The 15,732-nt window shown below is 43.5% G+C and overlaps 1 protein-coding gene and 1 pseudogene across 4 annotated transcripts in view; both read left to right on the forward strand.

Moving 5' to 3' along the window:
* The first annotated feature begins 69 nt into the window (after window positions 1-69).
* Window positions 70-6,672, forward strand: LOC101671962 (annotated as a pseudogene).
* A 7,499-nt stretch (window positions 6,673-14,171) lies between these two features.
* The window catches only part of SLIT2 (slit guidance ligand 2), a 357,600-nt gene continuing 356,039 nt past the window's right edge, over window positions 14,172-15,732 (forward strand). For all 4 annotated transcript variants that reach the window (XM_013061510.2, XM_013061511.2, XM_004762698.3 and 1 more), the window contains exon 1: window positions 14,172-14,744. In XM_013061510.2, the coding sequence (XP_012916964.1) occupies window positions 14,566-14,744 (179 nt within the window). In that variant the 5' untranslated portion in view covers window positions 14,172-14,565. The remainder of the gene's footprint in view (window positions 14,745-15,732) is intronic.

The raw sequence follows: 15,732 nt of genomic DNA on the forward strand, positions 1-15,732 counted from the left end.
AAAAATGTCAGGAAAATTATATGAAGACTGTCACACATTCAGCATGCCTAAACAAACACACAATACCTAATGGTATGCCCAATATTCAACTGTGAGCCTTCTAGCTGTTACAAAAACGAACAGCTCTTTCCTCCAGCCATCCAAGAGGCCAAAGTAAAGAAGGTGAAGGGGAAGAAAGTGGCTCTGAAGCCTCTGTCATGAAGAAGTCAGAGGCCAAGAAGTTGGTCACTCCCCTGTTGGAAAAAAGGCCCAAGAATTTTTTTAGGTCTGACAAAATATCCAGGCCAAAACGGACCTCACCCACTTTGTCAAATGGCTGCAGCAGCAAAGGTCTATTTCCTATAAACAGCTAAAAGGGCCTCCCACAATTCACCAGTTCGCCCAGGCCTTGGACGGCCAAACGGTTACCTAACTCCTCAAGCTGGCTCATAAACATAGACCAGAGACATAGCAAGAGAAGAAGCAGAGACGATTGGCCCCAGGATGAGAAGACAGCTGCCAGCTAAGAGGAGGTCCCCACTCCAAGGCCGCTTGTCCTTCGTGCTGGGGTTAATACTGTGACCACCTTGGTGGAAAACAAGAAGGCTCAGCTGGTAGTGATTGCACATGGTGTGGAGCCCACGTAGCTGATTGTCTTCCTGCCTGCTCTGTGTCAGAAGATGGCTCTTCTCTACTGAACTATCAAGGGGAAGGCCAGGCTGGGGCATCTGGTCCACAGGAAGACCCGTACCACTGTTTCCTTCACACAGATTAACTCAGAAGACAAAGGAGCTCTGGCTAAGCTGGTGGAAGCCATCAGGACCCAATTATAATGATGGATATGATGAGATATGCTGTCACTGGGGAAGCAGCATTCTGGGTGCAAAATGGGTGGCTTGCATTGCCAAGTTGAAAAAGGCTAAGGAACTGGCCACCAAACAGGGCTCAGTAGACACTGTTGAATTTTCTGTTTATAAAAGCAATAAAAAGTTCTCTTTCAAAAAAAAGAAAAGAAAAGAAAAACAACAACGTGCACAAGAATCATTATATTTATAATATAAAATTTATCTTTAATCATGGATAACAGGGCGCCTGGGTGGCTCAGTGGGTTGAGCCTCTGCCTTCGGCTCAGGTCATGGTCTCAGAGTCCTGGGATTGAGTCCCATATCAGGTTTTTTGCTCAGCAGAGAGCCTGCTTCCCTCTCTCTTTCTCTGCCTACTTGTGGTTTCTCTCTCTCTCTCTTTGTGTCAAATAAATAAATAAAATCTTTAAAAAAAATGGATAACATTCAGTTAGGACTTTGTATGCCATACTCTTAGCAATTTACTTACATTAATTCTCTTAATCATCACAATAATGTCTCGAATTAGGTACCATGATGATCCCAGTTTAGAGATTAATAACAAAAAAAGAGAATATTTAAGCCAAGTTCATAAAACTATGAAGTTGTATAACCTAGGTTGATATAGCAAGGGTTGTTAACAATGATACCATATCACCTTCTAGACATTGACACTGCTTTTAACTTTTCTTTTATTTTGAAATAATTATAAATTCACAGGAATTTTCAAGGACAGTGCAAAGAGCTCCTACATACTCAATGGTTATGTCTTAATTGCAAAACAGTATCAAAACCAATATGGTACAGTAACAAAATCCATGCACACACTTGGTACAGAGTGTGTGTGAAGCTCTGTGATGTGGATTTGTATAATTGCCACTGCAATCAAGACAGAACTATTTCATTGCCACGAAAAGCTCCTGTGAGCTGTCCTCAATGTCACACTCCTCTCCTCCTCCTAAATATCCCTATCAGTGGGCAAGCAATGATTTTTTCTCTACCTCTTTAATTTTGTCATTTTGAGAACATTCCTTAAATTCAACCATTGGTATATGGCTTTTGACACAAGCTTTTTTACTCAGCCTGGTGTCTTTGAGACCCACCCATGCTGTATCAATGGTATGATCCTTGTTATTGTGAAGTAATCTTCCATGGTATGGCTGTATGACTGTTTAATCCTTTTGCTGAAGATGATTTGCTGAAGATGAAGTCTGCTTAGAGGTGGTTCAAACCACTCAATGGCATCCTTGTCACTGTGAAGGTGAAGGGATGAAATATTTGTGAAAGTGGAATTAAATATTACTCTCTCTGGCAACATAAACCCATTGTTTTTAATGCAAGGACTTTTTCTCTTAAAATATTCAGCAACTCGGGTTTTTCCTTCCTTTTAGTTGTTTCTGCTAACTTACCACAATCCAATACTTGCCCAGTTTTTGCTTTTCTAAAGTGAAAACCACAGACCACTGAAGACATTTTAGTCTTTGTTGTTAATCATTGATGTTAAAATGAAGAAAGAAAGCTTATAAACACATTTTCCCTATTTGTTCCATGTAGTGACAATAAAATCATAGACTGCTGCAGCTTGAATGATATGAGAAAAATCAACTCATCATTTCACAGATAAGAGCCAAAGGCTCAGCAGGCTTCAACAACCCTCACAAGTTCTCATAGTTCATTGAGAACAGTTACAGGAATAACCTCTAAACATATAGCCCTCTAGATACAGTAGCTTTCTCACTAAAAGCTGTTGGGCCAACAATGACAGTCCCCGTCTTCCTCCATTATTATATTACATCTATCTCTGATTACTGTTTGTCTCTTTGTGCACACATTTCCTTTATATCTCCCCTGCACAATTTTGGTTCCCATACCATCCACTCAAAATGGCCAAGACCATTTCTCCCTTCTGGAAATCCTTCCCGCACCTTGTCATATCTTTTTCTCACACACACATGCACAGTCACACACACATGTACAGGCACACACACACACACACACACACACACACACACACTCCTCACATTCTTCCCAGTTAGTCTTACTTCCCTTCCTCCAATTACTGTCTTTAGTCACCTGCATACCCTGGTCTTCTTCCTTCTCCATAAGTAGTTTCCCACTCAGGATCGTCCACACCTCTCTCTCTTTCTCTCACAACCCATAGCCCAAACCCCATACTTTTGACTCCTTTACAAACTTTCCCTTCTCCATCCTTCAGTATGTCTGTCTGCAGACATCCTTAGCCCAACATACTCTTTAGGAATAAAGACTTACAATTTTTCTTCTTGTGATTTCAAAAATGTTATACAAGATGCAATAATTCAGTATGTAACTTTGGTTCTTAACTTTTTTTTTCCAATTCATAAGAAGATGCAAAGAAATGTAGAGGGAGGGAGGTCCCATGAACCCATCACCCTGCCTCCCCAGTATTAAGGTCTTACATAGCTAGAGTACAATATCAAAACCAGAATATTGACATTGGTACAACACATAGAATTTATTAGATTTCACCAGAAATACTGCATTTGTGTGTATGCGAGTGTGTGTGTGTGTGTGTGTGTGTGTGTGTGTGTGTAGCTTTAGGCAATTTTAACACATGTGTAGGTTTGTGTATGTAACCACCAAGACAATCAACATACTTTACTGAATGTTGGAATGTTGTCTTCTTGGTGGGCTGACACTTCTATCACTACACAATATCTCTAGTAATTTTCTGTGCTCTGATACCTGCTTTATCTGATATGTGTATCGTCACTTCTATCTTCTTTTGATTAAGGTTTGCATGGTATACATTTTTCCATCCTTTTACTTTCTACCTACCTATTTGTGATTATTTCAAGTGAGTCTCTGACAGACAGCACATAGTTGGGTCATGATTTTCAATCCTTTCTGCCAATCTATTCTTGTCATTGGTACATTTAGATCACTTAGATTTGATGTAATCATTAAAATATGTTAGAGCCTATGTCTGTCATTCTCTTTGTGTTTTCTATTTGGTTTTGGTGGTTTTCCTTTCTGTTATTTTTTTTTTAATTTTAGCTTTTTATGGGTTATTTGAACATGTTTTAGAACTCCATTTTGATATCTCTATAGTATTTTTGAGTATATCTCTTTGCACACTTTTCTTATGGTTCTAGGTATTACATTGTATAGACATAATTTATCACAGTCTGGTAATGTTGACATTTTATCAGTTTGACTGAAGTGCAGAAGCTTTACCTCCCTTTCTCTTTACTTTCACCTGTATATGATACTATTGTCTTCGATATTTCTTCTACAAACACTGAGAATCACATAACACAGTGTGATGATTTTATTTTAATCCTCCAACATGATTTAGAAAGCACAAGAGGAGAAGGAAAATATACTGTTTGTACCCCTATTTTTACTCACTTCGTTGTTTTTTCTTTGTTCCCCCCATGTTTCAAGATTCCTTTCTTTATTGTTTCCTTTTTCCTTAAAGAACTTCCTTTAGCCATTTCCTTAGGGTTGGTCTGCTGGCAAAACAAAATATTTTAGTATTTTTTCACCTAAGAATGTCTTGATAGCCCCTTTCACCATCTGATTGGCATCAGTTAATTGTCTTTTATCATTCGTATTGTGATTTTCTCTGTTCTTGGTATGATGAGTGATTTTTTCCTATTTCAGCCTGGACATTTCCATTATGTTAGAAGAATCTTGATCCTATTTAAATCTTCTATTTTAGCTTGTTGTCACTGTGTTTAGATTTAGCATGTAGGTCCTGGCCTACTTATGTGGACTTTAGTTTTCAGAGTCTTTGCGATGCAATTCTGGTCTGGTTTGCTATCTTGGTGCTGCTGGGGCTTCTGCTATTCCCTATTCTGCTGCCTGCTGGAGCTGAGTAATACCCTGGATCATCTTCTGCTGGGGGGGGGGGGTGGAGGAGAAAGGGGAGCAACTTGGGGATGGGGGGGCATGATGGGACAGTGGAGAGCCAGAAGATGCTGGGCCTGGGTCTCTCATGCCACTGAGTGGAAGGCAGGGAAATACTGGGTTCCACAAGTGCTTCCCTGGAAGTGGATCAGTTTGCCTGCTGGTGTCCCAATGATTGAGCAGCAGCAGTTGGGAGGAGGATCTCAGCCATCTGATGCCCTAGGTAGGGAGCAGGATTTCAGGTTCCCCACTAGGTCTCTCACAGACTTGTCCTTTCTTGGCACTATGTGAGAAAGAAGGAAAAACCAGGAAACTCAAGTGCTGTCAGTCCTCAATTCCTGAGCTTCTCAGCCAATCCAACTCCTTTTCTTCCTAGCTCTCTGGACCCCTTTTATCATTGCCTGTGGAATTCCGTCAAGGACATTTAGTTGTACTTAAAGAGGAGGAGTGGAAATACGTGGGCAGATGCCTTCTTGTTTTAGAACCAGAAGTCTCCAAGTGCTTTATGTATTAACTTACTTAATCTCCACAACTTCTTTGAGGTAGGATAATGTATAATCTCTTATTTTCCACATATAATAGTTTAAGGAAGAAAAATAAAAATAAAAATTTAGACCCAGGCAAAGATATTAAGGGTAAGGGATATATAGGTGAGATTTAGGAATGCACACACGAAAGAGTTATGTCTGTAATTCTGAATAGATTTATCCCCAAATAAAGCAATTTGGAATGAATGGACACACTTTTAAAAGTTACTTTATTTTGATATGCTCCTTAAAACAGCATTAGAGGGGTGCCTGGGTGGCTCAGTGGGTAAAAGCAGCATGAGAATTCACATTTAATTTTCAAAACTTTTCACTATATTGCTGGGGCAATCATACATAAGACTATTTTTCAGCTATGTTATCTTACCATCATAAAGAAGAACATATAACTTTGAGCTGATTCTTCTTACACAAGATATTACTAGTTAACAACACCTAAAGTAGTATTTCTATTTCTTCAGACATTATACTTCTTGAAAAGTTAAACTCTTTATACTTAGAGATTCTTCTTTACATAGTATTTTTCTTAAATCTGCATAGAAAATATAGAATTTCCATGTCATTTTAGTGTAAAAATATCCCTTTTGTTTCATTCCTTTTTATATAAGGACAGTGTATTCCAAGTCATGAAAGAGAAATGAAAGAAACCCATTACTAAGGAAAGAAGGAGATAAAAGGGTTGGCCCAAGTAAGATTACATTCACACCAGGTATTCTTTACTAAATGTTTGTATGTTGTTTTTGGCATTCACCATCTTCAATTTAAAATAGCCACAGTGCAAGTAAGAACATTAATATGGTATTTTATAGTTTATGTATTTCTTTCATATGCATAGTTTTCATTTTATTATCGTGAAATTCCTAGAATATATTAATTATTAAGAGGCTTAGTGCTTTGACCCCTGGTTGCTTGGGTTGAGATCTTAGCTCTCCCTACCCTTTCCTAACTGAGCAACCTTGCACAAGTTATTTAACTTTTCCTGACTTCATTTCCCTCATACCCACTGAAATGTGGGAAGTTACTTCAACATTTTTGTCCTTCAACTTCCTCATCTCTTAGGTAATACAGTTTTCAAGGAGGATTAAATGAGAATATAAAGTAGAACACGTGGAATAATGCCTGCACATAGTAAATACTTAATAAATGTTACTTCTTCTTATCTCCATTCTATATATGAGGACCATCTGGTTCAACAGATAAGCACATAGAAGAAATGGATATGCAGCATATTGTGTTCTAATTCATTTTATATTAAAATGAAATGAGTTTAAATTTTCTTAAAAGTTTTTGCAGAATTGCATTTCAGAGCTGAAGAGCTAGAGAGAGCAGTAGATAATACTGAGGAAGACATTTACTGCTTGTCACAGAGCAGCCACTTTGGAACTCAGAGCCTTTATCGTTACAACATCCCTTGAATTTTAACATCACCTTTAGGAAACTATGACTTCACCCATCAAATAACCACCTTTTTGGACTAAGGCCGAGTTGGACCTGTCACACGTTTTGTATGGTCAGTGAGCTAAAAATGATTTTTGTATATTAAACTTAGCAATGGATTTGATGATAGGAAATACTTACTTTGGACCTCCAATTAAATGAAATGTTATTCTCTCTAAAAACAATTCCATAATTACTATTAAGTAGATCTATATTACAAAAAATAATTGTAACCAACTGTTATATAATTAATTACAACAGTAAAACATTTGTGGAAATTTGTTTTTTCTTTATTATATTGGAGTCTGTATAATATCCTTAATTTTGCCCATTGGCCTGCAAAGCTTAAAACACTTACTGTCCATTTCTTTACAGAAAAGTTAACTCTCCAAGTAAGACATTAATATGACTCTTTCTCTGAGAAAATGGCTTTTTTGGCCATCAGGCAGCCATGTACCTTGAACTACAATGTTCTAATGGTGGTTATGACTAGCCTCTGCTAATCAGAGTTGATTATTATCTAAATTATAGTATTTAGCCTTGAGATTTGAAATATTTTATTTTGAGTTTATGTTAGACTAGAACAAATTCTTTGTAATTTTAGCCTGATATTATGACCCTGCTGCAGGAAGGTCAACTTTTTCAAACTAGCAAAAGCCTGCAGAAGGTGTGAGGGGTTTCTCTCCCTTCGTTTCCAAGTAACACAGAAAGATTTTTATTTTCTTTTGTGAAAATCCAGGAGACACAGTTTTAGACTTAGTAGAGTCAAAAGTTCAGGCAACTTAAAATCATATACAACAGTATTTCCTTTTCCCTTGATGGCTAAATTCTTGCAAATTTATTTTAACTTCATAAAACCATTAAAATGTTTCTGTATATTTTCCTTTGGGCTCTTTAATGTTAATGTGTTGTGTTTTGTTTTTTTTTTAACCTGCATTATTGGGTATAAACTATTCCTTTTACTCCTTTTGTCATTGTTGTTTTGTTCAAGTATATTGTATATTTATTGTTCAACTGCCTCTACTCCAACTTTACCTCCCCTAAAGCGTTTTGGTCTTAATTACATACGGAACAAGTCATTACACTATATACTTAAATGATAGAATTTGAGAAACAGTGTATTGTGATGTTTGTACAATGAGATTTGGGGTGTCAGATCAGAACTCTAATTTATTGCCATTTATTAAGAACATGACCAACTGAATGAGTTCCTGTGAACTCACATTTACTTAAGTATAAATGGGGGATTGAAATAGTCTCTAACTCAGATTGTTGTGAGCATGAAAGGAACTAAATATTTGGAACCCAGACATTACTTAATAAGTATATTATTACTAAGCTCTGGGAAGTATTTATGGTTCAACTGGTCTAATCCCAACATTATATATAAATGAGAAAAACTATGGCCAGAAAAATCTAAGGGACAGATCCAAAGCTTCCCAGGCCTTCCCACTTAGAAGAGGATCCAGGTTTTAGACTTTTCATTTTAATTTACCAAACTACCAACAAGCTATTTTATTATGGCAATGGAAAAACCAACTTCACACCTTCAAAGTATATCATGGGATAGAAGTGTCTTGAAACTAACTGTATCCACCTCAACTTTTTTGCTCATGGAAAGCTGTAGGCCTGGGCAGGGCATGTTTTTTTTGTTTTGTTTTGTTTTGTTTGTTTTTAACTCTTAAAGTATAGCCCCAGGGTTTCCCGGGCTCAGGATAAGTTACCTGATCATTATAATAAATAATGGAAATACTTAATCTATTCTCACAATAGCAATACAATGTTTTAGAAACATTTACCTAGCAATAGCAGTAGTAAGGAGGAAAGAAGTGATACTCCTTTTTATTTAATGAACACTTCAGTCTATGCTGGGCACTGTGCTGGGTCAGTTTGACGGATACTGTCTTAATTTTCACCATAATCACAAACAGTAGATATCATTATTCCCATAATAAATAATATTAAACTGAAAAAAAAAATATGGTGAATTTTTCTAACTGGCTGAGACATGATAATTAGGGCAGTTTGTTGAGATTGAAGTTCTTTGCACTTCTCCGGCTGTTTCCTTGCAAAAGGAGTGTAAGCTTTCAGTGCCTCGGTGGGGCTGTACATAAAAATATTTTGGTGCCCCCTAGAGGTTATCAGGAACGTGCAATTGTCAAATACCCAGCAAGGAAAAGCCTAAGCCTACTCAGCAGGCACCGTCCATCACTCAGTGCTGCTTAATTCTCTATACTTAAGTGGCTCAGATGTAACCACAAAGTAGCTCTAGAAAGAATGGTTCTCAAATTTCAGTGAGCATCAAAACCACTTGGAGGGCTTGTTAGAACCAGATTGCTGGCCTCCACTCCCCAGAGTTTCTGATTCTGTGGGTCTAATGTGGGGTCTGAACATTTGCATTTCCAGCTACAGTCTCTGGTGTTCCTGATGCTTTTGGTCCAGGAACCATACTCTGAGAACACTGCCCTAGTGAATCATCTCAAAGTTTAAGCCAATTCCAGAAGCTATTTGAGTATTATTATTATTGGGGTGCTGCTGCTGCAGGCCCTAGCTCTCCCCTCCTCTTCTTAGATGACCATAAACAGAGCATGTGCAGAGATGTGAACATCTCCTGTATCGTGGTGACAGTTCCCAATGAATTATAGATTCCTTGATCCCTGAGAGTTTCAGGGGGTCCTCTACATAGAGTTGTGTGTAGGAGAACCAATTGAAATTTGAGTCAGAGAATGCAGGTCCTGATTTCAGCTCTGCCATTTAATCACACCTGACTAAAGACCTGAATGCTTGTCAAATAGCCACCTTATACAGTTTCACTATGGTTTTAACTCTATTAAACAGCTTGGTACTTGGGATGCATGGAAAAAAATTTAGTTAAATCTCAATCTCCATGACTCTGGGGTTCCATATCTGTACTTCAAATGCAAAGATCTTGTAAGAAAAATTAGAAAATTAATGTGAGCACATTTTGCAACAATGGAAAATAGTGGCATGAAGACAGTTAAAGACATGTAATTATTCTGTTAGCTTCATGAATTTGATCAATGTTGTGACTATTATCTTTTTTTCATTCATATTTACCTCTTTTTCATTGATTCTTTATCTTATTCCCTTCCTCCACATGTCCCAATGTCATAAACTTTTTTTTTCTTTTTCCAAAGAAAATGTGAATTGAGAGAATGATTGCTTTTTATTTTTTTAACTGTATGCAGTTATAATTGTCTAAATTGTTTTCTATAATATTGTAGCAACTGGATTATTTTTTTCTTTCTTGTTTTTTCCTTCAACATAATAGGAGACTTGAATGTTGACTCCAGTGGTTTCCACTTCTGTTTAATTCAGGTCAGGATTTATGGAGACCTCATGTGGTGACAAGAGGCACCACAGAAGGCTTTCTTCAGGTTGGGTATAACACAGTCAAAGAAAAATTCAGATCTCACTTGAGAGCAGCATAATTCAGGAAAATGAAGACCTAGAAGTTAATGGTACTGAAGCTTTCAAGGCCTCCAAAAATCACCCTACAATAATACTGGAGGATACTAAAATAATAGCTTTAGAAATAAGAAACCTGGTCACTCATGTATAAATTTCCCTTTATTAGCTGAAAAATTGATAGGACAAATTAATGTGCCATGTTGCTCAGGAATTAGTTGCAGTCTTCTTTTTCTTCTTCATGAAATCCTTGGACACATCTTCTTATTTAAATTTTCATAAATTTAAAAACGTGTTCCAATAGGCATGTGGCTACAAATATTATTTTCAGTTCTTTTTTGGCTTTACACAAAATGGAAAGCGACCCAGACAAAGAATCAAACTTGAACTCATGTTTATGACTTTCATTGGTGCAACAATATAAATAACATTATTTGCAAATATTGGAATGCAAGATACATTTTTGCAATTAAAATACAGAACAATGATTCTTGGTGGTGGATAAAACTGAAAATAAATACATCTTTTTGTTGACAAGGTATCAGAGTTATGAAATTAATTAGTGTGGTAGCAAACATATATCAACCACATAATTATTGGTACAGAATAAAGAAAATTCACTGGGTTTGGGGTAAGGTGGTGGAAGAATCCTTGGTCATTCATAAGCACTTATTCTTTAACTCTTTATCCTTAAAAAAATGTGAGTATGGCTTCCACTTTCTCCTTCTTAAAGAAGTTACATAGTCTGATGTGAGGAATTGGGGGGAGAAGGTTAGGAAAGGAAAAAAGTGAAACAAGATGGGAATGGGAGGGAGACAAACCATAAGAGACTCTTAATCTCACAAAACAAACTCAGGGTTGGGGGGAGTAGGGAGAGGACAGTTGGGTTATGCACACTGGGGAGGATATGTGATATGGTGAGTGCTGTGAAATATGTAAGCCTGACAATTCACAGACCTGTACCCCTGGGCCAAATAATACATTATATGTTAACAAAAATAATTAATTTTAAAAAGAAGTTACATAACAGAACTTTAAGCTAAAACTGAGAAGGACAAATAAGTTAATAAATGTTAGATGTTTTCAAGTCTTTAAAAGAACAGACCAAGGTAAATCTATGGCACTAAAATGAGTTCCAGTTTGGTTATATAATAGGTCTCCTGTCTTTGGAAATGTCCTCAGAATAGCTTAGGATTTCTAGACCTGGGAAACGGAATAGGTAGAGATAGTCTCCTTAAAAGCCATTTTGGGAATTTAAATAGGAAAACAGTTAATAGAGATATTGGTGAAGTTTCAGATTGAGTACATTCTTATGTTAAGGGGGAAAAGGGGTTAATTTTCAGGGCGCCGACTATGTGGTAGGCATACTGTTAGATGTTGGAAATACAAAAGTAAATTGGACAGATCCTCTTGCTTTCAAGGGGAGGATAGATAATGACACAAATAATTGTCACACTATGAACTGGCATTAAGCTGCAGGTTTGCACTACTTCCTGTGACAGCCTACTAAGGTGGAATGGGACAAGAAAGAACCACATAAGGTGCTTTAAATTCAAGAAAAGGAGCTGACTCCTCTAGTTACCATTTCAACTCCATAGTGATACTGGTTTTTGCTGGGAGAGCAGTGGGGAGCAGGCGAGTTATAGCACTTGCCAGACACACATCACACTAAAAAGACAAGAGGAAACAAGGAAATTCTCCTTCAAAACATAGTGGGGGGAAAAAATCCAGATCTTCCCCTAAATAAAGGAAACCTTCTGGTTACAACGTGCGTTGCTAGGGATTTAGTTTTCTCTCCTAAGAGAGTAAAACCACACAGACATATTCAAGCCCTTAGGGTTTTGCGAGCATATTTTATATCCAAGACGTTAGCTGAGCCTGGTGTTAAGTGTGTGACTATAGAGAAAGGGTTAAACGGAAGGGGGTGGCTCAGAGATGGGAAGGCTGGCGAGAAGGCTGGAAAACTTGCAAAAACTCTGAACTTTTAAGCTCCCAAAAAAACACATGTGTGTGTCTGTGAGCGCAGGCAGATCTATTTTGGGGTTTCTTTTTTTTTTTTTTTTCTTTTCTTTCTTTTTCTTTTTTTTTAATCACAATCTATCGGTCTCTCTTTTGCTGCGCTGCAAACACACTGAACAGCCCCTTCAGGATCGTGGCAAACGCTGCCGCAAAGGCACTGGCAGCTCTATTTATTTATGAGTCGCGTTCAAAGGCGCCCTCTCCCCATTCCTCCGCCGCGACCAACCAGCTCAGAGCCTGGGGCACCTCCCGGGCCCTGGAGGTGGGGGCGGGGGCCCGGGAACCTCCTTCCTTCGGCAAACTTTGTCCGGGCGTGGGAGCGAAGGCGCGAGCCAGGGCGCGCGAGAACGCGCCGCCCGCTGCCGCCTCCGCCTGGCGCTGGCAGCCCGGGCCTCACCTCTCCCCGGCGAGGTGCGGGCGCCCCGCGCGCAGCCAGTGGGCGGTGCCGGGCGGCGCGGGGCGGGGCCTAGGGGGTGGGGGCTCCGCTTGGTATATAAAGCCGACGCCGGCTTAACTTCTGACTTGGGGTTATTTATTTGGAGAGCGCGCGGACGGCGGAGGCTGGCAGCAGCGGTGGTGGCGGCGGTGGCTGCCGCAGACGGTGCTTTAAAAAGGCGGCGGCGGCGGCAGCGGCGAGTGATGGGAGCGACGGGGCTCTCGGGCACAGGCGGGAGCTGCCGATCTTTCCGGGCACGGCCGGAGTGCTGAAGAGAAAGGGGAGCGTCTGGGGGCTCCAGAGCAGCCGGCTCCAGAGGCGCGGGTCGGGTTTTTGTTTGGCTGCGCTCAGCGCCAGGCAGCCCGAGCGAACAACTCCAGTTACAACAACAACGCACCTTCCCGCAGCCGAGCGAGACTAGGGCTGCTGCGTCCGTCCTATTGTTTAGACACTTGCCTGGAGCTCGGGAGCCAGCAGGGCCACCGAGTCCCTGCTGCCTGTCGCCACTTTCCCTCCCTGCCACTTCCCTCCCTGGAGAAAGAGGAGCGGAAAGCAGCCAAGAGAGGGGAAGGGGCTGCGAGGAGACAGGCTGCTCGGGACTGCGGCCGCCGAGTCAGGTGCAGCACCAGGAGCCGGGCGGCGTCGCGACGTCGGCGGGAAGACTGCCACCGTGGCCGTGGGGGCCGGGATTCAAAGCCTGGGAAAAGTTCCTGCACTTTGAGGAGAGCCCACTTGCGGGCGGCTGTCGGTGGGGCGGCCGAGGGGCTGCGTCCGCCTAGGTGCCTGCTCTGGTTTCGTCCACCTTTGCCATCAGGTGTCTGCTGCGGAGCTGCGGCGTATCCGGGAGACGCGAGGGGCTGACACGCGCGCACACAGGACTGCCATTCAGCCGCCTCCTGGGCTCTCAGAGTAGCTGTTCCCACCGGCTTACTGCCACCTCGTCATTCCCCAGGACGCCCCAGCAGGACCCAAGACGCAGACACCTCCACCTTGGCCTTTGCACTCCTGCCCTGCCTGCCAGCCAGCCCCGATTCAATCCTCGGAGGAGCTCTGGTCCTCAACTTGGCCTCTTGGATTTCCTCTGTCGGGGAGTGACTAGTGGATATTGCTGCCGGCTGCCGCGGCCCCATTGCCCTTTTGTCTTTTCCCCGTGACCTCGGGGAAGGCCCTGGTGCGGATCGTCGCCAAGGACGCCGGGCGGGAGGCGGAATTACCCGAGACATCCTTCCGCGAAGTGCATGTGTGTTTGCAAGCAGCCCTCGCCTGTCGGGAGACGGCGAGGACCTGTCCGGGCTGCAGAAGAGCCGCAGGCTGTCGGGAGGCCGCGCGAGTGAGCCGCGCCGGAGCCCCGCAGCGCCGCCCCGCGCCCTCCAGGCTGTGCCCCCGCCCCGTGCGCCCCCGCGCGCCATGCCCAGTAGTCCCGCGCGCTCCGCACCCCGCCCGCTGGGCTCTTGCGCCTTCTAGCTTTGGAGAGCCCACTTTGATCCAGGCCACCATTTCTACTGAGCACCTCTCTTCTGTCTCCTAGCCTCCCCCTGGAATCGGATTTGCAGAGGGGGTCAGTAGAATCGGAGCACTCCCTTTTCCGCCCAACCAGCTCCTGCTGCATCTTTACGCCTTTAGGAGCCCCAGCTCTTTTACCGACAAGTTGACTGAGACAGACGACGCGTGATCTCCTCCTCGGAGCTTTGGAGTCTCCTTGTAGCCTTGGCCTGGCCGATTGATCTTCAGGAGCTAAAGTTGCCCGAGGAGCGCCTGCCCTGGTGGAGGAGGGTGGAGGGGAGGTGGGAGGCGCATACCTGTGTCAGCTCTATTGCCGTGAATATTATTATTGTTACTACCATATTATTTTGTGTACATTTATCCGGACACTCTGGGTTCCTAGCCCCGTGCCAGATACTGGGCCTCAGACACAGCGCGATTCGCGCGGAGCAACGAGCTAAAGAGGAACCCCCCGCGCCGGCGAGCGAGGAGGCGGCGGGGGAAGATGCGCGGCGTCGGCTGGCAGACGCTGTCCCTGTCGATGGGGTTAGTGCTGGTGATCCTGAACGAGGTGGCGACGCAGGCGTGCCCAGCACAGTGCTCCTGCTCGGGCAGCACAGTGGATTGTCACGGGCTGGCGCTGCGCAGCGTGCCCAGGAATATCCCCCGCAACACTGAGAGACTGTGAGTATGGGATATTACACCCCCAGACCCTTACACACACTGGGTCACGCATCCCTTTCGTCGAGACTGGAGGGATCAAGCAGCACAGGGACCTGTGCCCGGGTAGCTCTCCTGCACGCGCATCCTGGGCTAGAACTCCCTTGGGAGGGCGAAGGACAGGAGGGCGCTGCACAGGGAGGGGCCGCTGCCCCAGGAGGGGCGGGCCCGCCGGCAGCTGCGCTTGGTCCCTTCTTTCCACTCTAGTCCAGCCACTTGCATCCCAGGGCAGGCGACTTTTCTGGGGCTTGGGCAACCGGGGACGTGGGGACAAATACTCGCCGATGCCCAGGGCAAGGGAGTCGCGACTTTGTTCCCCACACTCTGCAAACAGAGTCACCTTGCGGTTGCCAACACTAGCGGGTCGGTTTCAGGGCCAAATCCCAGCTTTTGTCGCCGTGGGGTGGCGCGGAGGGAGATTGGCTGGGGGTACTCAGAAGGGAGAAACCTCCGCTCCCCGGGTTAGTGTCACCCTCCTGAGGACGGAGGGGTGGAGAGAAGGGGTCGTGGGGCGTCTGGTTCCGCCCGGGGGCGCTTCTGCAGGCCTCAGAGGGAAGGATGCCCCAGGACCTAAGCAGCAAGCTGGGTCGCCACACGCCACCCCCGCTACTCTTTCCCCCGCCCCCCACGTCTCCAGGGAGGAGGCGGTGGCGGCCCGCCCCTAGAGACCTGTCCGGACTGGTGACTGAAGAGGAGGACCTTTTCCCACCGTGTAGGGGAAGTTAGGGGTAGCTCTCTAAGCCTAACCAGCCGAGCGGAGTCCAACTGCTACCGCGACCCCGCGGCCCTCCGCTGCCCCCCTCCGCAGTCCCCCCCGCCCTTCCTGCTGAGCCCTTGGGCCCCCGTACACCTTTCTGGCAGTTTCTGAGCCCATTCACGTGGCCGCAGTTCTCCTTCCTTCCCTTCTTCGCGCTCTGCTGCCTGCAGACATCCCCGCCTCCCTGTCTCTGCG

The sequence above is a fragment of the Mustela putorius genome, unplaced genomic scaffold (assembly GCF_011764305.1).
Source record: "Mustela putorius furo isolate JIRA1106 unplaced genomic scaffold, ASM1176430v1.1 tig00000083_pilon_pilon_pilon, whole genome shotgun sequence".
Lineage (NCBI taxonomy): Eukaryota > Metazoa > Chordata > Mammalia > Carnivora > Mustelidae > Mustela > Mustela putorius.